Genomic DNA, 22,933 nt, shown 5'->3' on the forward strand with positions numbered 1-22,933 from the left:
TAGCTTTTCAAGATGGACCGTGCATTGCCTTACCTTACGGGAACCTGGATGCACCTACCTCGCTTGCTGCTTGCCCACCTGCTTCGTGCCTGCTCGCGCGTGGCCGCTGACACTCCGTCAACGTTGGGGTCAAATGCAAGACCTGGAATGTTCAATCAAGGTCATTCGCTGACATCGTTTGGCGCCGGATCCTGAAAAAATAAGACCCATCATAATCAGAGAATTTCAGTGACTCACTCCCTAGGTGTTGAAATCCAGCCGTTGCCGGGCTACGAACGGGCGTTGTCTGCTAGGTACTCCGTACTCCGTAAAGTGTCCATCGGATCCAGAGCCGAGAGAAACCCGTTGGCGATCCTCCGGGCCTTAGTACCCGAACTCAGCCAAGGCCCAGAGAGCACCCTATCACCTTACACCAAACACCGTAAGACCAAGACCTCGGCGGAAATCCCAGCCATGGCTATGAAGGGCATCAGCCTAGGCCTGCACCGCATCTCGAGAGCCCTTGAGGGCGTCCCGCAGAAGTGGGATGCCATCCACGTCGCCGGCACAAATGGTAAAGGCACCACTTGCACGTATATCTCGGCCCTTTGCAAGTCCTTTGGCATCTCAAATGGCCTCTTCACCTCGCCTTACCTAGTCGAGCCGCGCGATGCGATCAAGATCAATGGCGTCTCCGTGTCGCAGGACGTCTACACCGACGTCAACCGCAAGATCGTCGCCGACGACCAGGCCCGGCTGTCGCAGTCGCAGGAGGCCCTCAGCCTCTTCGAGGTGACCACCCTCATCGCCTTTGGCGCCTTCAGCCGCGCCGACGTGCAGATGGGTATCGTCGAGGTCGGCCTCGGCGGCCGGCTCGACTCCACAAACGCCCTCCGCCGGAAGAGCGTCACCATCATCACCAAGATCGGCCTCGACCACCAGGCCTTCCTCGGCAACACCCTGCCCGAAATCGCCAAAGAGAAGGCCGGCATCATGATGGCTGGTGTGCCGTGCGTGGTCGACGGCAGCAACCCGCCCGAGGTCCTTGAAGTCTTCCGGCAGCACGCAGCGAGCGTCTCGGCGCCGCTGCATCTCACTACGAGTCAACCTGGTCTGCTCGAGATTCTGTACGAGTCGGAGTTGATGCCGCATCAGGCTCAGAACATGGCGTGCGCCATCGCGGCTTTCCAGCTTGCGTACCCGCACCTCAACCTTTCCGTAGAGAAGGCGCTACCGATTCTGAAAAACGTTGCCCATCTAGGGAGACTATCATGGCTTGATGTCGAGGCTAGGCATCCGTCGCGGAAGGGGAACCCCATTCTCATCGACGGTGCTCACAACCCGCAGTCGGCCGAGACGCTGTCCACCTACGTCGAGCGACGTCTGCGAGATGCCCATAAGCCCGTGACGTGGATTGTATCAGTATCAAAGCAGGACGGAAAGGATGCCGGCGGTATGCTGCGGACGCTTCTCAAGCCTGGAGACTACGTCGCTTGTGTGGGCTTCTCGCGCCGTGAGACGATGCCCTGGGTTGAGCCTTTGCCGCTCGAGACCTTGAGGGAAATGGCCTCGAGTGCGGGCGCCAGTGAGGTTTTTGAAAGCAAAGACGGTCTCGAAGCAGCTACAAGATGGGCTGTTGAGACCGCTAAAGATGGTCCAGTTGTCTTAACAGGGAGTCTCTACCTAGTTGGCGACGCATATAGAATTTTGTCGTGAGCAATCGCTGGATTGGTAAAAGTAATAATAAATAAGCTACCTTGATGATCTGCTGTTTATCAAAGCATTGCGGCTTGTTGTCAGTGCCATGATTAATACTCAAGTTGTGCTGCACAACCCGAAGGTAACAGCATCACAGTATACTGTAATCTCCAAAACCTCTCGTGGCCTGCAACACAGACTCGCAACTTCCACCGCCACCACATCACATGATCCACAATACCCGGCTTTCCATCGCGCGTGTCAAGTTCCAGAAGCAGACCTTGCTCACCGACATCCTTCTCATCCGACACCATCAAATAGACCCAGATTCTCTACCAAAGTCTCCATGCCATGGCCACAACCCCGACCAACCTCATCGTCGTCTGTTGCCACGGCATCTGGACCGGCGGCCCCACCAACGGCCGCGCCGAGTCGGAGTGGCTCATCGCCGACTTCCAGATCGGCGAAACCCCGACGTTCGTCGAGCATAGCAAGGCCGGGCTGACGGCGCTACGGGACGATCCGGCTTCCGCGCTCGTATTTTCGGGGTACGTAGCGCCCCGCGTTCGCGACTACCTCCGGCGATTGTGACACTTCGTCGAGCGTCCAGTTGACTCTTGTTTCTGTTTTCTTCGTCTTCACTTCTCTCTATGATGTTCGATTTTGCCTCTTGACTCCTCGTCTTTCTTTAGTACAACTTTCAAACGCTACTTACAACTAACGAGTTTCCTCCCATTCAAAAAGAGGCCCAACACGCAAAGAAACACCCCTCTCCGAAGCAGAATCCTACGCCAACCTCGCCGCTGCAAACGCCTACTTTGACATCCTGCCTCCTGCTCTTTCTCCTTCTTTCTCCTCATCATCTCCCCTTCCTTCCTCCACATCCCCACCCATCACCGCCCGCATTCACAAAGACACCCTTGCCCTAGACTCGTACCACAACATCCTCCACTCCCTCCTCCTCTTCCGCCGCCTCTATGCCGTCTACCCCCGAACCCTAACAATCGTGAGCCACGCCTTCAAGAGGCCGCGCATCATCGACGGCCACTGCGCCGCCATCGGGTTCCCGCTCGAAAGGATCAGGTACATCGGGATCGATCCGCCGGGGATGAAGGGGGCCGCCACCGCCACCGCCACCACCACCACCATCGTCACCGCCCCTGGGGAGAAGGGCGGTGCCAAAGGGGGAGCCATCGCGGGCGTGCAGCGCGCCGCGGACGAGTGGACAGAGGACCCGCACGGCGTAGGCCCGAGTCTGTCGGGCAAGAGGAGGGCGAGGAATCCATGGGGTCTAGAAGACTGTTTATTCGCGAGCGACGAGGAGAGGATACAAAGCGGCGTCGCTACCAGGATCGTAGACAGCCACGAGGCGCTCGTAGAAGATGCAAAGAGGCCGTGGGCTTAGGACTACCACACAATACAAACCCCTTCCCCTCATCACTCTCATCCTACCAAACCTCCCCTTCGCCATATCGGCATGTTGTTGTCTGTTTCAAATCTTCGACTTGCTCCCAGCCGCCCCGCCAGCATCCTTCCCAGCAACGGCATCAACCAAGAACCGGACCGAATCCTCCACCATACCCTCGCTGAACGCGTGCCCTACGCCCTCGTATACCTTATTCTCGACCTCGACGCCGGCCCCGCCGTACCACGTCCCCGTTGCCGCAGTCAAGAAATCCACAAACGGCGCTGACATGGCGTAGGGAACCAGCTTGTCCTCGCCGCCAGAGCAGACGAGAAACTTTTTGCCGTGCAGGCGCAGACCGTCCAGTACACCGCGCAGACGCTGCTGCTCCTCTGCGTCGTCGGTGATATTGCTGCTGACGGGGTCAATGCCAAAGAGAATGCCCTTGGGGTCGTGACGCAGACAGGACGCCACAAGGTCCGGCGGAAAGTCCTGGCTCCCGAGGAACGAGGCCCCGTTGTCCTGCCCGGAAAAGGTCGCCAGCTTGGATAACCTCGCGCGGTCCGACAAGAGAGCTTTCCCACCCAGTCGAGTTAGTCTGGTTTCTCCCTTCTCACTCTCACACCTCAAAAGACATGGTGCCCGCCCCCAGGAAGAGACTTACCCATGTAATCAGGACACCCGATAATGACAGCCCCAGCCGACACCCTCTCCTCCCTAAACATCGTCTGCCACGCGCTATGCCCGCCCAAGCTCACGCCAAGCACAAGGTGCTGGTCAATCTCCCACCCCTCCGTCGCCTTCACGTCCCTCTGGGCCAGCTCCAGCTTTACGTACCCCTCCACGACATCCAGGAGCCCCTTTGTGTCTGCCACCATACCGGAAACCATCCCCCACATGTCGAGCGCGTGCGTCTTATTCCCCTCACGCCAGCTATCCCTCGCCGTTGCGGACGCCGTCCTGGTGCCGTGGTTCTGCTGGTCAAACGCCACGGCGATCAGTGCCCTGCCCCCTGATACGGCACTACCACCACGCGACGACAACGACGTCTCTTCCCATCGGAAAATGACCCGGCTCGCGATGTCGGACATGGCCTCCTTAGCGCGTAGGCGCTGGTGGTGGAGCCAGAGACACGAGACGGCCGAGGGCGGCTTGCGCGCGACGAGCTCCTCGAGCCCGTAGACGTCGCAAAGGAGGCCCGCCATATGGATGGTCGTCTTTGAGACTGCGGGCGGTGGGGTGGATGCCCGCATGGGGATGTGCGTTGCTGCCATGATTGTAGGTACAGTGTTAGGTAGATATGGATATTATGAATGTTTGGAAGAGATGATGAAGGTTGCCGAAGACTGTCTCTTTACTGTGAACTCAAAAAGAAAGAAAGGAACAGAGGGGAGTCGGTTGAGAGGCTGCCGAGAGAATTGAGGGTTGTGAGTGAGAGGTGTAAGTGAAGTGAAGTTGCGAGAGAGGAGTTGCCGAGGCCCCAGACAACAACAAAGACGGAGTTTCGACGGAGCGCAAAGTTGCCAAAGTGGATGCGACCGGTTTTATGGCCGAGCAGCCTGCAGCCCGTCCGAACTTCACACTCCTGACTACCTCAGGTGAAGATCTAACTCGAATCGGTACCTTTTGAGCAAGCCATTCTTTGACTTCAAAAAAAAGGTGTCACGTTCTCAATGGAATAGAATTCATCATCGTTCCAGGCAAGGTATAATCAACATTGCGGATGAAGACGTATTTCCAAGGCCATCGATTTAAAAGATGAGTTTCCTAATGTAGGCAGTGTGGAAAAGCCCAGGTAGCGGCAGTGCTCTCTCGCAACAATCGTCAAAATTCCCTTTAGCTATTCAGCCGAGTCCGCAAGTAAAACAATCGCCATTCGAGCATGCAGACTTCCACCCCCTTAACGCCGTATTTCTGTGCCTATCCTTTCCCCTTTCCGTGCCCTTAGCTCGTGTGTCGTTACGACCTATGTACGCTGATCGATCAGCTTTTGTTAGCCTGCCTGGGCAGACAGTACTCATTAATTCCTGAAAACATAGGGTACGCCCCCATGTCATCGTGGAGTAGGTGTCGGCGAATGATTTTGTGAGTGGTGATATCCTCGCTCTTAATCCATCTTCCAGTGATTTGTCAGACCACCATCGTGATCCTCGTTGCCCAAGTACAACTCGATCGCGTACAGGGTCATTGTTGCTGCTACATTTGTCCAGCGCCAGACGTTACCGCCGGGGTCGCCTCCTCTAAGCGTCCACCCATCTGGCCCATCATTTGTTGAAAAGTGCTGCAGGAGCAAGCTCGTGTACATGGCGATAAGAATCGAAGGCGAAAAGTAGGTGATGATCCCAAGAAGCCAGTTGGCAGCGTCTGATTCTTCCAGAGTCGGTTCCTCCATCAGAGCCCTCGCTCCTGACTCGCGGATGGCAGGAATGATGCGGGTAGCGCAGTAAAAGACGAGGAGTCTGAAGGCGAGCGATATGATTACAGATGGAGTAATGGTCTGAAACGCCGCGTAGAGAAGACTGAGGGACGAGTGGACGGCATGGGGAAGGGAGCCGAGCATGTGAAGCAGGGTCGAGTAAGATGCCATAATGATGGGCGGCAAGGGCGGGAAGTCGGGCTGCGAGGACTGATGTTGATCCGCCTCCGTGGATTCGGAAGGAAGGTAGTCGGTGAAGATTTGATAGACGCAGAGGACGACGTATGCGAAGAGAAGGGACGATTCGACAGGGTTGCCGCGCCCGCTGCCGATTCCATACGCGCAGAGGAAGAAAGCTGAAGTCATAGTAACACCGATCAAAATCGCATCAGAGTTGTCGATCCAAGGGAAGTGAGCGACACGCCAGAGGAAGTAAACGGCACTCGCAAGCACGCTGCCGGAGATAACGAGCAGGATAATCTGACATGATTGTTAGCAAGTCCTGCATGAGTTAAAATATGCGATCCAAATCTGCGACACGAGGCCATGGCCAGGCAGTTCGTGACCGGCTCACAACGTCCGGGGCACGGGGGGAGGGGGGTTCCACGTACAATCCAAGTGTCGCTTCGTCCTCTGTTAACGAGCCATTTGGTGATCTGCCCAGCAGCTTGGATAACAAGCAGAGTGCAGAATCCCTCGAGGAGCTGGAAGACCGGACTCGAGTACCGCAGCGTCTTATCCCAACCACCCAAGGTTATGGTCTCAATAACACCACCCTCACCAAATACCCATTCACCCCATGACGTCGATTTAGAGGTCGTGATGCTTTGCAGTGTCCGCTCCACCCAGTTGGTAGCTCCAGCGTCGACAGCGAAGCGGCTGAGGGCCCAGATGAGCAGTCCGGGAATGACAACCCACTGCGAGAGCCGGAGAATGACGGATATGGCCCAGCGGACGCGCGACTTTGCGGGGGTTACGACGGCGATGGTTGAGTAGACAAAATAGAAGCCGGAGAGGGCGAGACTGTAGGCCAGTCCGCTATCCCTACCGCCGACATCAAAGGCGACGGGTATAGAGAGGACTATGCTCAGCAGGAAGATGGCACTGGTGATGATTCGGAGGAACCACCACATCGGCGCGACGAGCTGGCTTGCTGGAGCCGCGCCGACAGAGGGGTTTGTTTTTGACGATGGCCGGCCACTTTGGACGGCAAGTCGGCGTAGTCACGACCGATCGAGAGAAGCGAGGGAGAAGCGCTCGTAATGTCGTCGCAGGCTTCGAGAGGACTGGGCTTTTGGTAGTGGAGAGCACGCGAAACGGTGATGTGACCGTGGATGAAGTCGTATCAGGGTGAGGTGGATCGTCTCGTTTCGCTCGCCGGGAGCAGGAACTCGCTTCGGCGAGACGGAGGTATTCAGAGGCTATTGACGGAGTCTGCTATTGCGGGATAAGGCAGGCAGGCAACTCGAAGGAGAGAAAGTGCAAAGTCGGTCCAGGTCTGGCGGTCGGGAAAAAACCTGGGTGATTAAGGGAAAGCCAACCGACGTACCAACCTGCCGGTAGATTTTTGGGCAAGGTGGCAGGAAGCGGACCGCAGGTGGGAGCTTGGGCTTATCGTTAACGGCGGCTCTGCTCGCCTAGGCTCTTATCTTCACGTGGCGCTACCTGCTAAAATACCTTACCTGGGCTTACATCTGGAAGGAACGAACGAACCTCTCTAGGCACTGTAAGCCTATGGGCGGTGAAGCTGCAGCTCAGGCTACCTAATGTGACAAGGCCCGGGCTTCCCCTCTCGATCTTTTGCTCCTTTGTTTTATTTCCTCTTATTTTCGTCCTCGGAAACAATAAAGAGGAAAAAACGGTGATGGTGCTCCATACTGCTTTGGTAGACACACAGGCAGAAATGAGACATGATGATCTGCAAGGCATAGGACCACTGACGGACTGCATACAACACCTAACATGCACAAAGAGTTGAACAAAGAAACCAACGGCTACCTTATGGAACGCACCAAGATCCCAAATTCAACAGTGGGTGCTTCTCCTAGGTCGCGTGCCCCTATGGTTCCCTCTCAGGCTTTCTCTCATGTGCTTTGATCCCACCTAGATTACCAACGCAGGTCCAGTCCATCCCAAGTCCTGGAATCCCAGCAGGGCCCGGCAAGAGATCTGGGCCTGCTGAAGCCTGACAAGCTGACAAGTCTCGCTAATTTTGCAGCGGTTATTGCAGCGTTGCAGAGGCGCCCTGCAGCTAACGGCGGCCTCCACTTCAAAGGTGCTGGTGCCATTTTAGCCCCTTCTGGTGCCATCCCTACCCTGGTCCCTCTGCTTCTCCCGCTGGACTTCAGCTCGAGTATCTGCATGTGACAGCCAATCACGGGAACCCCTCTTCAACATATCTACATAATATGTATTCCTCAACCTCACCCAACCCCACCCAACTCGTCATCACGATCTAAACAATGAAGCCACTACAAGTCACATGGACACTTTGAAAACCCTCTGCATCCTTCAGCACCAACTTGACATGTCTGGCTAAAGCTTGACGGGCTTCTGTTCTAGTTCGTCCCACCTTGAGGTGCCTCGGACCAAACCCTGGTTCTCGACGCTCTCAGCCGACGAGGCTACTATGGTGGTATTCGATGCGCCGAATCGCCACTAACATTTGACTTCCTTGTCTCTACAGAGTTGTTCGACTCATCTCTAGATGTCCCTTTCCCTATGTCCCCACAACTTGGGCAGTTTCTTCCCTCTCTTTCACCCTCAGTTCAACTCGCCTACGCCTTTCGACATCCATCATTGCAACTTTGACGGTTCTTAAACCATAGTTCATTCTGAACTTCAATTCTGGTACAACTTTTGACCATTTCTGTTCTATCGATGATTCTCAGAGCGATTATAAGAGCGAAGAACCTTCTGACAAAACCTACGGGAAATAAGTGCAACGACTATTGCTGCCCACAAGACTGGCAAAGAGTCTTGAGGAGCTCATCGTGTTGGGCACCTAACTTAGTCTGCGCCTTCTGCGCGGCACGTTGCTCATTCGCTTCAAACTCAACAGCCAAAAGTTTCCTTGTTCCAATATGCCAAGCATCAAAACCATGTTTTTTGAGTCACACTGAGACGCGAGCATTGTTTTTTCCCGGTCACTAGCCCCCGGATCAGTATGTATGCCGAAAGTATCTCCTGGTGCTTGGTTTGTAAGACCATCTATTGTCTACATGCTACGTAGCCAGACATCGCCCAACCCCTTCCATTCTGTCCTACAAAAACACTTCCCAAACGAATCTCGTCTAGCAGAGGCATGGCAGATGGATCGTCTGATAATTGCTACAGTTCCTACCATTCGGCGCATCGCTCCCTGTTTGAAGATAGAGCTGCCAAAAGCTTGCATCCAGCTGGCAGACCAAGAAATTCAATTCTGTCAGGAATTAGTCAGTATCGGCTCTAGGCAATCACGAAAGGCTATCAAATTCCTGCAATGAATGCCACATACGACGTCCCCAACTACTGCTCTGGGTGGTTATGATGGTGTCACCCTCGAGGCCCCACGCGTTGGTGCCGGAGGCGTTGCTCAACTGAAGAGTCTTATACGACGTAGCATCGCCGCCAATATTCAGATACGAGCTCGAGTTGGCGCTCTGGATGGTCCCCGCGATGTTGAAGAAACCCGCCGACGACTCGGGTCCCAGGACGGCGATCGACGTATCCTTTGGATAGGCTTGGAGGTACAAGTGGTAGACGGGATCGGTTACGCCCCTGATCTTCTCAGGCTTGGCGAGAACCATGCCAGCGACGGACGCCAGAGACGCGGCAAGGAAGAAGAATCGCATGGCTGAAACGTTGCCTTTTGTTTAAAACTTTGCTTCGTGATTGTTTGCGATTTGAAGAGGCTGATCCTCGTGTGTCAAGGGCTCGAATGTAAAACAGCCATGATGCCAGCGCCGTTCTTCCACTACCTCTTATGTTCACGATTGCACCCCTTTTTGCGGTCCATCTCCTTCCGAAGACTTATCTGACGGGCAGAAACTATCTGGATATACGGCAATTGTATGTGACGGTTAAATGAAAAAGAACTAGGCCGGCACATTGAACTGGCCAATCTAGCGCTTCAATGTAACGATGCCTTCATCTAAGAGCACTTTGTCTCTAACGGCCCACGACAGTACTATCCAATTAAGTTGGCACGGAGAAGAAAAAGCAGAAACATGGGGTTCGGTATAAGGCCTCCGTCCCATGACATCAATCACGGACCTCGCTCGACATCGGACCCCAGACGGAGGCCTAGTTCTTCATACACGGTCTCCTCGCACAATGCGGGAACACACAACGCGCGCACGCATCAATTCAATGTAAGACGTACGATATTCGTACCTGACGGAACTAGACCACGCAAGATACAGAGTAAAAACTTAAAAAAGACCTTGGTTTATCTCATCTCATCACACATCAAAGTTGCAAAAGACTCGACACGACAGAAGGGCGTACACAGAACCTGGCCAAGTGATACACTGCGATATCGTCGTCATTGGCTTCCCCTAGGCGACGAAAACGACAATTGTAACTTTGTGGTACCTGGAAACTTGCAAGATGGAGCATGGCCATCATCTTGATCTGCGTGTCCTCTAGCTTGATGGTCGCACGACATGGAAAAGCTCAAGATGCGCAGCCAAGGTGTGGGGGGATTCCATGGAGGATTTCCCCAAATCTTCCCCATGTCCCAAGAAAACCAAAGAAAAACCCAGCAACCTTTGCTATTCCCATCCAGGCTGGATGGGATTCTGTCAGAGAGCATGGAAGCTGGCAAGCCTGCCATGCAGCCAGAAGCCGTAAAACACATGTTCCGAACGATTGGCCACAGCGGGGCAAAGAAAGTGTCCCCTCTGTGAGGTGCCCTGGCAAGCCTGGGCCCTTCTCATTCCGCCCTCCACTGATCACCGCTGCGCCACAGGTTGCAGAGACCAGAAAATGCGGTACCTGGAGAGGCGACCTTGTTACACCGCTTGACCGCTTCGGAAGGACACCCCGACCCCCAACAGCCCGCCATCAGGAGATTTGCCATCTTCGAGGCATGATCTCTCTCCCACCAACACTCGATTTCCTGTTGCGCAAAGGGGGAAAGATACACAAGACTTCTTTTTTGTCTATTTTTTACGCAAAAGTGCGCTCGGTGAAAATCTTCGGTTCTTCACGGACACACTCCTTTATTTGAGGCCTCTACATTTATAAATTAAATGTCCCAGAGCAGGTGATTCGACGCTTGATCGCTTTTCGCCCCTCCTCTCTCTCTCTCCCTCTCGGTCAGGACAGATTGATAGGTATCGCCTTTTTTCTTCTTTCGTTCTTCGATACAACTGCCCGCTCGCGCCACATTTCACACGACACCAACAACCACCATCACTATTCCGAACACCCCAGCATAATGGCTTCGTCCGCTGCCTCCACCGTGACGCAGCCGTCCAAGCGCAAATCTGCCCCCGCGGCCGATGGCGTTGCCGCCGGTAAGCTGACGACCGATGCGCCGACCGAGCCTCCAAAGGAAAAGGACTTCTTCTGGACCTACACCGAGGAACCGCACCGAACCCGCCGACTTGCCATCATCAAGGCTCATCCGGAGGTATGTCACTTCACGACACAACGCAACTTTGATTCACCCTTCCCACCACCCCACAAGCCGCAATCCCTCACGGCAATGGCCATTGTCTCGTCTGTGGACGCCAAATGGCTAACACTTCTGTCAATAGGTCACTAAGCTCTGCGGGCCGGAGCCTCTGACAAAGTATGTCGTCGTCGGCGTCGTCGCGATGCAAATCTTCTGGGCCTGGTATCTCCGCGACACCCCTTTCTTCTCATGGAAGTTCTGGCTCGTCGGCTACGTGTTCGGCGCCACCGCCAACCAGAACCTCTTCCTCGCCATCCACGAAATCTCCCACAACCTCGCCTTCCGCTCCCCGCTCGCCAATCGATTGTTCGCCATCTTTACCAACCTGCCCATTGGCGTGCCCTACAGCGCTTCTTTCCGTGTAAGTCTCGGGAGCTGCCAATGGCAAAAGAAAATAGCGGGGGGTCCGAAAATAACTGACGTACATGCCTCCTCTAGCCCTACCACCTGACGCACCACAAGTCCCTCGGTGTCGACGGCCTCGACACTGACCTCCCGACCGCCCTCGAAGTCGTCTTCTTCGACTCCATCCTCGGCAAGGCCTTCTTCTGCACCTTCCAAATCTTCTTCTACGCCGTCCGCCCAACCCTCGTCTACAGCGTCCCCTTCACCTGGGTCCACTACCTCAACATCGCTGTCCAGCTCGCCTTCGACTACGCCCTCTACGCAGCCTTCGGCTTCAACACCATCCTCTACTTCCTCCTCTCCTCCTTCCTCGCCGGTTCCCTCCACCCGCTCGCCGGCCACTTCATCGCCGAGCACTACGTCTACGAGACCGTCACCCCCGCCCAGCGCGACGCCTCCAACAACATCCCCGTCCCTGAGACCTTTTCCTACTACGGTCCCCTCAACTTCCTCACGTACAACGTCGGCCTGCACAACGAGCATCACGACTTCCCCGCCGTCCCCTGGACCCGCCTGCCAAAGCTCCGCGCCATCGCCAGCGAGTTCTACGACGAGCTGCCCCGCCACGAGAGCTGGACCTACGTCATCTGGCGCTTCATCCTCGACCCCAATGTCGGCATCACCTCCCGCGTCAAGAGGAAGCAGGGCGGTCGCAAGGTTGGCGGCGGCGCCGTGGCCAACTGGACGCGTGAGGAGATTGAGGCATGAGAAGAGCGAGAGAAGGATTTGGTTTTAATCTGGAAGACAGTTGTGTATAAAGAAAAAAGTCATCTGATGAATAATTGGCATTGTATATTTTTTTTAGTTCACGAGTTGGGTATTAACGACACAACCCGGTAGATATGAACAGAGTCGAAAAGAAACCTTGCATGGTGATACCTTGGTTCCATGGCTCGCCACAATGGAAGCGATTGTTTCTGGACCTCTATACGTGTAAATAGTGTCTGAATTTATGGCTAACATGATCGAGTACACTTGCCCTATGGCACTTTGGTGGGGAAATCTTTGATCTGGATGCTACAGATAGCATCAGAGTACAGGGTAGCCAGGATCCGGAAACGAGCCACAGACTACACCTCCAACGCGAAGAAAATATCCATGTTGGCTTTGAGGTGAAGTAAAGTGGTCTAATAAGACTATACCCTCACAGAGATGTAGTGTTGAATGTTGGTAGAAAATCCCCCTCGAAATCCACGTTTATACAGAATTCGTCCCAGGCAGATAGGAACGGCGGACGAATAAGTCTTTGAACATAGGTATAGATCACCACAACAGGGGGGAAAGGGGGAAGGGTAAGGCGAATCATCCTTGGTCACTCTCTGTTTCGTCATGAGAGAAATGCTCAGAGTGGCCGCTCCGATCCACTGTCTCACCCGGCCACTAGCCCCTATTCTGGCTCATGAAGTTAAAGAAAAAAAAATAGTCACATCCCATACCTCCTACCGTACCCTGGCATTCCTAGCGTACACTGCACTGCTTACTGCCAGGACACAAAATTGCTCCAGCAACATTTTCTACGCCTAGCGAGCTCCGAATTGCCTTTGACTCGTTTCTCGCCGCCATGGGAGTGGGTGCCGAGCCAGTGTCGCGGCATTAGCGATCGAGCCTTTGGTCGCTGAGTAAAGGCTATAGAAGGCCACCCCCAATGCTCCTTAGGTGCTTATCACAGGGCCTAATTTGGTGAGCCTTTCATCGCAGCTTTCAAGTTGTGGCTGTAGACTGTGACCAGAATGTTGGAGAATCAGCGCGATGCCATGCAACATGTGCGCCTCACTCTTAACGCCCTGAACTTAATCGGAACCCCTGACTGGGTTTCCGGACATAATTGAAGAATCTTCTTCAATTTTGCCAGCCTCCTGCTTGGTCAATGCTGTATTGCTGGATATTGGGCTCAAGTTGTTGGAAATGATCATCAGGGGCAGTCGCTGCAAGAGAAATGCTGGATGCATCAAGTCACCGACGTACAGGAAATTGAACATCGTCATGAGATCGGTGTCTGAAATCAACTACTTCGCGTCCGGGACGCCACGCCGTTACGACAAAAAGAATCCGTATGGTTACATGTGAGTTACTCCGTTCCATGTCTGTTGATGGTCCTCCTCTCCATCCGCCTCGCCGTAAGGCCAACCTTCCGCTCATCTTGCCAATGTCTTTTGGCAAATAGCTACGAGGGTGTCAATGGCAAAAATCGCCAAAGCCCCGTGCTACCCAGCGCTTCATAAATCCTCCAGTAGAAAGGTCGTGTAAAGGGGCATTGTCAGGGAATACCAAGAAAGGTTTAGAAGAAGAAATAGGCGAGGAGGAAACTAAGCAGGCAGAGGATGGCAACCATTTGTACCGAGACACCCTCGGCTCCCTGTCGCACCGCTGCGGCAGCCTCTTGGGCTGTGGGGAGCTTCTCGGTCTCGGTCTTGACGCGTTGCCGGAGACCGCTGGTGTCCTGCAGACTTGCAATCTTCGCCTCGGCCTGGGAAAGCTTCTGCTTCAACTCCTCGTAGGTAATTTGAGCGGTATTGGCGATGACGTGACTCGCAGCGCTCACTGTGGACTGCGCCTTCTCGGAAACGGTATCGTCCTTCACGTCAGAAGTCGAGGGTCGGGTAGCAGGGGCAGGGCTGCCAGATTCTGTTCCCTGCTGGGGAGACGAGTAGACGTTAGAGACATCGGGAGTGTAATCCTGCAATTTGTTAGTGTTTTATTTCCGAGTCGACGAGCTGTCGGAGAACATACGCCGTTGACCAGAGACTGGCGATTGGGTGTGGATGCGACAGCAGAAGCGCTGCCACCGTTGAGGGAAGACTCTTCGGCGAGCCAGGTGACGCGGATCTTTCGCTCAATAAGAGAAGACTTGTCAGTCTGGTCGAGCTGCGCGGAGTCGTTTGATTAGCCTCTGCGCCAGAACTTCGGAACCGACGTGGGGGTGGTTTCCCTACAATATTGGCAATGCTTGCAAACTCCTTGTCAGCAGTGATGGAGACGGATTGAACTAGGAACTTGTCGCGGCACTTGGCGTCGAGGGCCGGCTCCTGCTTCATGGCCTGGAGAAGGACTAATTGCGGTCAGTTCCATGTGACCACCTGGCGTTTGCGCAAAGTGCCTACCGGTGACCTCCACATCTTGTCCAGGTTCAATACGACCCGAATTGGGGCGAACGCAATATCTGGAGATGTCGTCAGTCGCTTATGAGGGCTACATAACATGCAAGGGATCGTACTGCTTCGGAGCGGTGGTTTTGACCTGGTCGCATGATCTGTGAGCGGAGGGTAACGTGACAGCCGAGGGATCGAGTGGCTGCCTACCTTGAAGGCGATGGGGGACTGGTTCGGGTTCTTGATCCGCAGAATCCGAGCGACTTCGACGGTGAAGGGACCTGGAAAGCAGGGAAACGTTAGTACGATGATGCATCGGATGCGCGGAGGGGGAACGTACGCTTGAAGCTCAGCTCGGTGGGCTCAATTTCGACCGACATGGTGGATATAGGGTGGATGCGAAGTTGATGGTAATGAAGAGGAAAGTGGTAGAATCCGGCGCAATAGAGACAGGCCTCGGCCTGGGAAGCAGGAAGAAGAGAATTTGCAAGAGGTATGAGGGGGGGTGACGGTGTCGAAGGAGTGTTGCGCGCGGGGCGATATTAGAAAAGTCGATGGGTTGTAAGGTAAGGTCAAGGTTTCTTGAAAGTGTTCGAATGTGAGGAGAGAACCTATGGTACCTAAGATATGGTGAGGTAAGGAAAGGAAGGTAGGCAGGCAGACAGGGTAAAGGACCACGGTTCGGGACGGTACTAGGTATGGGCAAAAAAGCAGGTGTTTCGCACGCAAGAGCCCACGACGTAATACACACCACCGTAACCAACAGCAGACTGGGCTGGACTCGATTGGGATCAGAAGGATGCGCACAAAGTCCGGCTTCTGAGCAAACAAGTTCTCTCCGAGTCCAGGCCAGGTTTCATTAAGGTACCTTATCCATACACTGTAGACTCTAACCCTCCCAGTGCCCCCTTAGCGGGCGGTCAATCGCAGTCGCGCTCTGGGGCCTCGGGCCTCCACATAGCTTCCCTTTGGCAGGGGTGGTTAATCCGGGCCCGGGGGTTTGATTGACCATGTTCATCCACTAAAAGTGGGAGGGACCCCTTGATGTGGCGCTTCTAATTATATCAGGTACTATGACGGTACTTGGCTCCATCGACGAACCCATTTCCTCCTCTCTGTCTTTAGAGTAAATATTAAATTGCAGTATGAACAGATGAGCATAAATGGTGCTTGATTGGAGGCAGAAGCAAAACCAGAAGAAACAGTGGAGAGCGGCCAAAGAAGATGGACATAGCTACTGAGTAGGTACCTTACCTTACAAAGCAACAGGATTGCTCCAGCGTCCGTGTTGTCGGTCCCTCCCGAGCTCCAGCCACTGAGGCCGCCCCTCTATCCACAGCTCCTGTCAGAGAAGGCACCTGCAGATGACGTCTCGGGAAACAACGACTCAGCTGTACCTACCGTGCCAGCCTCGTTCATACAGCAACGGGAATATACCAAATCTTGTTCACAACTCAACTCCGATAGGCAAGCAAAGGAGGATACAAACCATCTTTCACACACCCCTGGCCAACCTCTTTAAATACTACTTCCTCATTGAAGCAGACAAAGCTAGTTAAAAGCCCCCCCCCAAAAAAACAACCCCGCCATCCACTACAATGACACAGTCAGATCTTGACCAGTTGCTCGACATGGGCTTTGAAAAGGCCCGAGCTGAGCTTGCTGTGAAGAAGACTGGAAACCGTTAGTGTCCTTATTGCCTGATAATTTCAAACCAATTATCACCACAGAAAAGTGTGAGATGGTTTTGCTGACCGATCATAGTGAACGGAGCTCTTGAGTGGCTCGAGACCAACCAGGATAAGCCTCTCGAGGAGCTTGCTGCTGTCGCCAGCGCCGCCAAGGACGATGATGACGATGCCGCCGAAGTCCAAGCCAACATTGAGGCTCTCGAGAATGGCGGTACAGCAAAGTCGCTCGTCTGCAACGAGTGCGGCAAGCGCTTCAGATCTCAGGACACTGCCTCATACCATGCGACAAAGACGTGAGTTACCATAGTCTCACCACCACCACCACCACCACCAGTGTCCCTGCTTTCATCGCAGGGTATTTCCCCGTGCTTATTGAATTTTCATCATGTCACACAAATCGCCGTCATTACTGGGAATACCAGAAAGCGCTGAATACTGACACCGAACAATAGCGACCATACCGACTTCTCAGAGTCGACTGAGGAAATTGCTCCCCTGACAGATGACCAGAAGAAAGCCAAACTCATCGAGCTCCGGGAGCAGCTCAAGGAGAAGAAGGCGAAGCAAGCTCTCCTCGACAAGGAGGACGCCAAGCGCAATGAGAAGATTCGCATGAAAGCCACAAAGGAGACCCATGAGGCCAAAGAAGAGCTGCAGCGCAAGGAGCAGATCAAAGAGGCCGCGAAGAAGCGTCAGGAGAAGCAGGAAGACATTGAGGCGAAGCGCCGCATCAAGGCCAAGATCGAGGCCGACAAGGAGGAGCGTCGCCGCAAGGCGGAGGAGGCCAAGGCTGCGAGAGAGGGAAGAGCCCCAGAGCCTGCCCCGGCCGCCACACCTTCCGCCCCGAAGGCAGTTGCCAACCACAACGAGGCTCGCCTGCGCCTACAGACCGCGGGTGGTAACGTCGTCAAGACCCTGCCCGCCGAGACCACGCTGTTCGAGGTGGCACAGATGCTCCAGTCCGAGACCGGAACGGCAGTCACGAGCTTCTCAACCACGTTCCCTCGCAAAACCTTTGAGGGTCACATGGATCTTAGCAAGACCCTGAAGGAGGCCGGACTCACACCTAGTGCCGTCCTCATCGTCAAATAAGCATTTTGAGACGAGGGAGGCCAGGGGACGCCTGGTTCATCCGGCCCATGCGAAGAAACTAGGGCAACGAACCCGGGGACTTTCGGAGGAATGCAGTAGATGACGGCGTTGAGGTTGTCAGGGGTTAGCAAAAAGGACACCGATTGAGTGTTATTAGAATCAAGAACCTGGACCGCAAACCACATCCCTCCGCACTGTGTCCGCCAACTTTCTTTTCTCATGTCTTGGGCGCTCTTTCAACATTCTATTCCAGGCAGTTTCGTCAAGGACCAGCGTGAGCCGAGGTGGTGCCAACAAAACCCCATGCAGTGTTGGGAACCATGTACGGCACCAATGCGGGCAAATGTACGGCAATACGCTAACGTAGTTGGCAGGGCTAAGTTGCGTTTGACGAAGTCTAGATGGAATACACATTCGACGGTCACGACAACACAAGGCTAGGGAAGACGCCAGTCGACAGGTTCGTGAGTTCCTTACCTATTGACAATAGGGATTGGACGTAATCAACTTGAGAGACATGTAGCCATCGTCAAGGCCAGGCACGTACATGATTGTGTGCACCCCCACTGCATCAGCATATCCGATGACGTGTGGAGTGGTGACATCCTTATGCCGACTATTCCATGCAGGGTGTAGCTTGATGGTTAAGCATTGATAACAGTCACCGAATTCGACGAGCCAAGGTAGAGTCATAAGCCATTCCAACTCAAGCTAAGATGGTGTATCATGTCGACGTCCACGGCTCACTCCAGTCACCGCGCGTGTCCCGGTGTATTCAAAGCATGCCAAATTCCACTTTCATTTTTTGAGGATGTCCAGTGAACTCCGCGTAGAGCGCGTCTTCACATTATCGTATGAGAGCTACTCTGTCCAGGCAGCAGGATATCGTGCCTCCACCCAATCCTTTATGATCGCGCGAATCGTAGAACCCCCGGATCCATGCAGTTGAAGTTACAAAGGGAAGGAAATCGTCGCAGGAAAAATCGCTTAGTCGAAGAGACCGAAGCCCATGTCCTCGTCGGACTCCTCCTTCTCTGTGGCAGGTGTCAGCATTCAATCACGCACAACTCGAATCCATGGTTTGGAAATAACGTACCCTCCTCCTTGGGTGCCTCCTCGGCGGCAGCCTCGGTGGCACCGCCAGCGGCAGCGCCGCCGGCAGCGGGGGCAGCAGCGCCACCACCGGAGCCGACGTTGGAGAGCAGGTCCTTGACGTCCTTGCCCTCAAGAGCCTATGTGAATCTCAAATCAGCCTTCGTTGTCCTTCCTCGAATCGGTGGAAATTGTCGTCGCGTCGTACCTTGGCGAACAGGGAAGTCCAGATGGGCTCGACATCCTCGATCTTGGCAGCCTTGATCAAGGTCTGGAGCTTGTCGGCCTATAATTCCAACATTGTTAGTTTCGGTTCTTGTCGAGATATTTTGGTATTATTTGAATTTTCGTGGCGGGGTGATTCGAAGGCGACGCACAGTGATCTCGACGCCATCATCGGCGAGGATGAGGGCCGCGTAGGAAGAGGCGAGCTCGGCGTTCGACATTGTGACTGGTTTGGGCGTTTGCGACTGGAGGTTGTCTTCGCGGATGGTGAGTGTGATTGTCAAAGGAGCAGTCAATATGGTACCGCGAGGTCTTCCACCGAGTCAAAATTTGGCAGGGCTTTCAAGACCTAATGAACATTCGGCGGTTTCGGTTAAAGCCCGCATCTAATGGGTCCTTCTTCAAGGCCTGTGATTGGATACGGGTGCGAGCCAATAGGATCCCGGATCGACGACCTGGACATGCCTGCCCCGCTGCCGTCGGCGTCACTTGGGTCATGCCCCACATCGATACCTCGATTTGACTTTCCAAGCAGGTCAGTCACCCCCACCTTCTCTATCAGAAGCGTCTGTGGTTGTGGTGCACCTTTCCATTGGTTTCCGGACAAGGAGCGCATCATCCGCATTTCACTTACATACGCATCCCATCTGCACATCTCTACGGATGCCACGGCAGCCCTCCTTTGTCACAGTCCTTTCATACCAATACAACTATACTCAGCAGCACCCCAAGTCCAACCGGAGACCACCGACGATCGGACTTTAGCTTCGCATCCCGAGCTGTGAATCGCCTTCAGCCCCGCTATCGTGCTTCGTTGAATGTTGGATCATTGGCAGACCTGCAACGGCATCAACTTCCAGCCCAAGAGGTGCATACCTTGGCCGTCCATGATCTCGAACACTCGGCAGTCGCCCATATTCCAGCTCTACAACCCTCCCAGCAACCAACGTCCGTCTTGAATTACGTCACGCGAGATGGATACCCCTACGTGCCCCCCGCCGCGGGACGACCGCGAGAAGGAGATTCTCGACAAGCTGGTTGCGATCCGCGATAGACTTCTGCTCTTGAAGCAGGATCGCACGACCTATATTCGAAGCCAGGATGTTCTCCCGCTTTACGAGGAGACGATCGAGCAGGTTCGTCTGCTCAACGAGGCCCGGCCGTCTGGCCGAAGGGAGGAGAACAGAGGTAATGCGCTATCGTCCCGACTGTGCGGGGTCAACGGCTAACCCGTGCTACAGTGGACAGAGTCTTGGAGAGCTGCTTCCAACTACTTTCGCTCTTCTTCATGACCATCGGACGAAACAACGAAGCTCCTGCCGCATATGCCTTGACCTCCACCATCCGGAGATTGTTGGATCATCTCACCGAAGTCGACTTGTATTCCGTTAAGGACTTGGAGAGCATCTCGCATACCCTGACCAAGCTCGCGCAGAATGTCAAGGCTACCGAAACCGAGTACCCTCCATACATTATCACTTTGCTGTCTAACAGACTGGCGCTTTGTGAAAATTCTCTGGCGCATCTTCGAAAGCGATTGGAGCGTTTCGAGGACCCCCTGCCAAAGACTTATGAGAAGCTAATCTCTATCCTGAGATCCATGTCCCTGGCAAACACACGAACAAAGGCACGGTTGGTATGGGGACGTACGAGAAGTGAAAATACTAACATTGTTGCAGTTCTCGCTATCGGAAGTCCAGAAACTTCAAGCCCAACTGCGAGAGATTGAGGAGAAGAGAAAGGAAGGCAAGCTATTGACTACAGAGGGGAAGACACCGGGCGGGTTCGATGAGGTGGCTGCTTTGCTGGATAAGTGCCTCATGTGGTCTGATTTTGTTCTTGAGCGGTATGGCATAAGTTATCGATCGCTAACGACGACGTCGCTAACTTTCCCTTCAGAAGAGGGGTGATTCCTGACTCTTTCAAGCCAACATACGACATCTTGTTCCGCATTCGCAACGAACTGGAGAAACTCTCGATCACGCAAGCATGGTCTCTACGTGAGGCGGATCTTTTTGACTTCCAGAGACAGTTGGACAAGATCGACGAAAGCAGAATCGAAGGCAACTGGATTGATGACGAAGGCAAGCCTGCGGAGCTCTATGTTCAGCGTGTAAGTCAGATAAGCCTCTGTTTTCGTGGGACTCGGCTGACACCAGCGGTAGACAATGCTCTATCTCATCAGAAGAAGCTACGCATACATCTATTCATTGATGATATCTTCAGAACCTGTTTCGGAAGCCTTACTGCCGATCTACAATCAGCTCCAGACGCTCAAGCGATGCCTCATTGAGGTCAAGAACAATGGTGGCGTTCAGTCCGTGAGGGAGCTGTACCCGTATAGCATGAAGGTATGTTGCGCTTCCCTTTGTCAACTGAGCCGCACTAACAAGTCGCTTGCAGCTTCACTCAATTGACAACATGCGTCAAGATGGCAAATTCATGATCAACGACGATATCCCGGAAGGGCAAGGCAGTGTTACTGAGCTTCTTGCTGAATGTTTTGAACTCAACTATGAGCTCAGGGTTGCTGCTGAAGAACAGGCCGAAGCTTGATGATGAGGAAGGGACTTGTTTTGTTTGGCGTAAACGGACTAGCGATTTGTATCATGTTGGTCTTTGTGCTTCTCTTCTGGCCAGTGGGACTGTGAAGTACACAGTCTAATGGGAATGGGTAAACGGGACGAGGCAAACTCAAGTGTACTCAATTATGGACCAATGACATGATTTCTTTTCACGCTGGGAGTGTGAGCTCGAGCTCATTTCCGCCAGAGATCGGATGGCACCTCAACTAACGACAGTGCGGTGCTCAGACATAGCTTCCGACTCACGGGTTCCTGACAGTACTCTAAACCTCCCAATAAGCCAATTCTTCGCACAAGTACCTCGCATCATGGCATAGCCATGGTCATACCCACAGGCCACATCAGGATCCTATTGAGATCACATTCCCCTCCTTCCACGTATCTATACCTTTCCAGCACCTCCATATTTTGTCTCCTGCTTTCGCTGGGCCACTGATAGGATCGTGCTGCCTGGAAACCTGACATGAGGTTCTCCATCCTTGGAAAGCCACGGGCATAAAGGGCCTCCCAACATCTGTGCACTGGGGCACTGGAGCACCTCTATGCTTGTTAGACTTGTGCCATGGCGAGCGAGTCGGGGCCAAACTGAGGAACTCAGGCATAGAGCAGACCCTCCTCATAGACGAACAGCAAAGCGTGTTGCGAGAGATTCAGGCTTCTCCGGGATGGTGACGAGCCAATCTGGCTTGGTCCAAAATGTTCCCATATGGCTACTGCTCAGGTGGATACGCCGTCGCGGAGTGGAATATCATGAATGCTTTGCCGTATCTCTTCAATTTGGAGAAGATCCGGATCCATAGTTTTGTTTATTTACGTTGAAGATGGCATACGGAGCTTCGGTTAGCATGGTCTCTTCGGCAATGTTCTGCTGCCTAGGGAATCTGCCTTGCCGACGACCAGACAATGCTCTTCAGCCAAAGGCAGACTGTGGTGATCAAGACTGCAAGAGACAACTTTGGTATTCTCACCATGGTTGAGATACTGCGAAGACGGGTTGCTATAGACGGGAATATCCCCATTGCCCAATCAGATATCGTGAACCCCCAAAGGAGCTCTCAGAACCTCAATGCTATGCTTAGCAGGGACCGGCAACGGCAATCACATCCGAGGAGACTGCAAGTTGCTGGTCACATGGTAGCTCGGATAGAGAATACATAGACCGGCCTGAAGGCCAATGGGTAGAACTTTGCGCGACTGAGGCTCCCCATCAAATATTCCGGACGGAAAAGTAAGTTGTTGAAAACTTGTCGTGTTGTTGAGTCACCCATCCTAAACCCTCGGTACCATCGGCTCCAGCTCTCCCAATGGGTCTTATCCCCTCACCCCGAAAATTGATTGCGGAATTCCCGTTCTTCGGCCCAGCTCCCGAGCTCCTTTGCCTTGAACTGCCATTGGGAAAATAAAAATAAAAATCAAGGCCCCTACTCAATACTGGGGGAGAAATCCCGCCCTTTGCGGGGCCAGCTGGTTACAGTCGGCTCACGCCTTGGGTTCGCGCACTTCGCGCATTTGAGCTCAACTCCGAAGCTGGACAATGTTTCGTTGGTTTGGTAGGTATGTCATCACACTCCTCAGCCTCAGTGGCCCCCCCCCC

At 53.8% G+C, this 22,933-nt stretch overlaps 8 protein-coding genes across 8 annotated transcripts; 4 read left to right on the plus strand and 4 right to left on the minus strand.

Annotated features, from left to right (window-relative positions):
* Nucleotides 1–453: 453 nt before the first annotated feature.
* CORC01_13839 (uncharacterized protein) lies at nt 454–3,082 on the plus strand (the record flags this gene model as incomplete). Its single annotated transcript, XM_022625455.1, has 4 exons — nt 454–1,633; nt 1,876–1,937; nt 1,999–2,225; nt 2,422–3,082. The coding sequence occupies 4 exons, from the start codon at nt 454–456 to the stop codon at nt 3,080–3,082; spliced, it is 2,130 nt and encodes a 709-aa protein (XP_022468036.1).
* Nucleotides 3,083–3,169: 87 nt separating this feature from the next.
* CORC01_13840 (uncharacterized protein) lies at nt 3,170–4,356 on the minus strand (the record flags this gene model as incomplete). The annotated part of the gene is made up of 2 exons (XM_022625456.1): nt 3,170–3,657; nt 3,747–4,356. The coding sequence occupies 2 exons, from the start codon at nt 4,354–4,356 to the stop codon at nt 3,170–3,172; spliced, it is 1,098 nt and encodes a 365-aa protein (XP_022468037.1).
* An 833-nt stretch (nt 4,357–5,189) lies between these two features.
* On the minus strand, nt 5,190–9,331 carry CORC01_13841 (uncharacterized protein; the record flags this gene model as incomplete). Its single annotated transcript, XM_022625457.1, has 4 exons — nt 5,190–5,978; nt 6,110–6,651; nt 8,842–8,919; nt 8,995–9,331. The coding sequence occupies 4 exons, from the start codon at nt 9,329–9,331 to the stop codon at nt 5,190–5,192; spliced, it is 1,746 nt and encodes a 581-aa protein (XP_022468038.1).
* A 1,472-nt stretch (nt 9,332–10,803) lies between these two features.
* Nucleotides 10,804–12,273, plus strand: CORC01_13842 (fatty acid desaturase; the record flags this gene model as incomplete). Its single annotated transcript, XM_022625458.1, has 3 exons — nt 10,804–11,115; nt 11,243–11,521; nt 11,599–12,273. Coding segments are annotated over 3 exons (1,266 nt in total), but the record flags the coding sequence as incomplete, so codon positions are not given.
* Nucleotides 12,274–13,843: 1,570 nt separating this feature from the next.
* On the minus strand, nt 13,844–15,034 carry CORC01_13843 (MSP domain-containing protein; the record flags this gene model as incomplete). Its single annotated transcript, XM_022625459.1, has 6 exons — nt 13,844–14,242; nt 14,296–14,430; nt 14,499–14,603; nt 14,667–14,725; nt 14,780–14,935; nt 14,995–15,034. The coding sequence occupies 6 exons, from the start codon at nt 15,032–15,034 to the stop codon at nt 13,844–13,846; spliced, it is 894 nt and encodes a 297-aa protein (XP_022468040.1).
* Nucleotides 15,035–16,252: 1,218 nt separating this feature from the next.
* On the plus strand, nt 16,253–17,437 carry CORC01_13844 (UBA/TS-N domain-containing protein; the record flags this gene model as incomplete). Its single annotated transcript, XM_022625460.1, has 3 exons — nt 16,253–16,337; nt 16,419–16,638; nt 16,798–17,437. The coding sequence occupies 3 exons, from the start codon at nt 16,253–16,255 to the stop codon at nt 17,435–17,437; spliced, it is 945 nt and encodes a 314-aa protein (XP_022468041.1).
* A 987-nt stretch (nt 17,438–18,424) lies between these two features.
* Nucleotides 18,425–18,975, minus strand: CORC01_13845 (60S acidic ribosomal protein P1; the record flags this gene model as incomplete). Its single annotated transcript, XM_022625461.1, has 4 exons — nt 18,425–18,471; nt 18,534–18,669; nt 18,738–18,815; nt 18,907–18,975. The coding sequence occupies 4 exons, from the start codon at nt 18,973–18,975 to the stop codon at nt 18,425–18,427; spliced, it is 330 nt and encodes a 109-aa protein (XP_022468042.1).
* Nucleotides 18,976–19,728: 753 nt separating this feature from the next.
* CORC01_13846 (uncharacterized protein) lies at nt 19,729–21,310 on the plus strand (the record flags this gene model as incomplete). The annotated part of the gene is made up of 6 exons (XM_022625462.1): nt 19,729–19,942; nt 19,996–20,390; nt 20,434–20,600; nt 20,654–20,867; nt 20,920–21,105; nt 21,158–21,310. The coding sequence occupies 6 exons, from the start codon at nt 19,729–19,731 to the stop codon at nt 21,308–21,310; spliced, it is 1,329 nt and encodes a 442-aa protein (XP_022468043.1).
* Between the last annotated feature and the right edge of the window lie 1,623 nt (nt 21,311–22,933).

The sequence above is a fragment of the Colletotrichum orchidophilum genome, assembly GCF_001831195.1.
Source record: "Colletotrichum orchidophilum strain IMI 309357 chromosome Unknown Scaffold_217.1, whole genome shotgun sequence".
Classification (NCBI taxonomy): domain Eukaryota; kingdom Fungi; phylum Ascomycota; class Sordariomycetes; order Glomerellales; family Glomerellaceae; genus Colletotrichum; species Colletotrichum orchidophilum.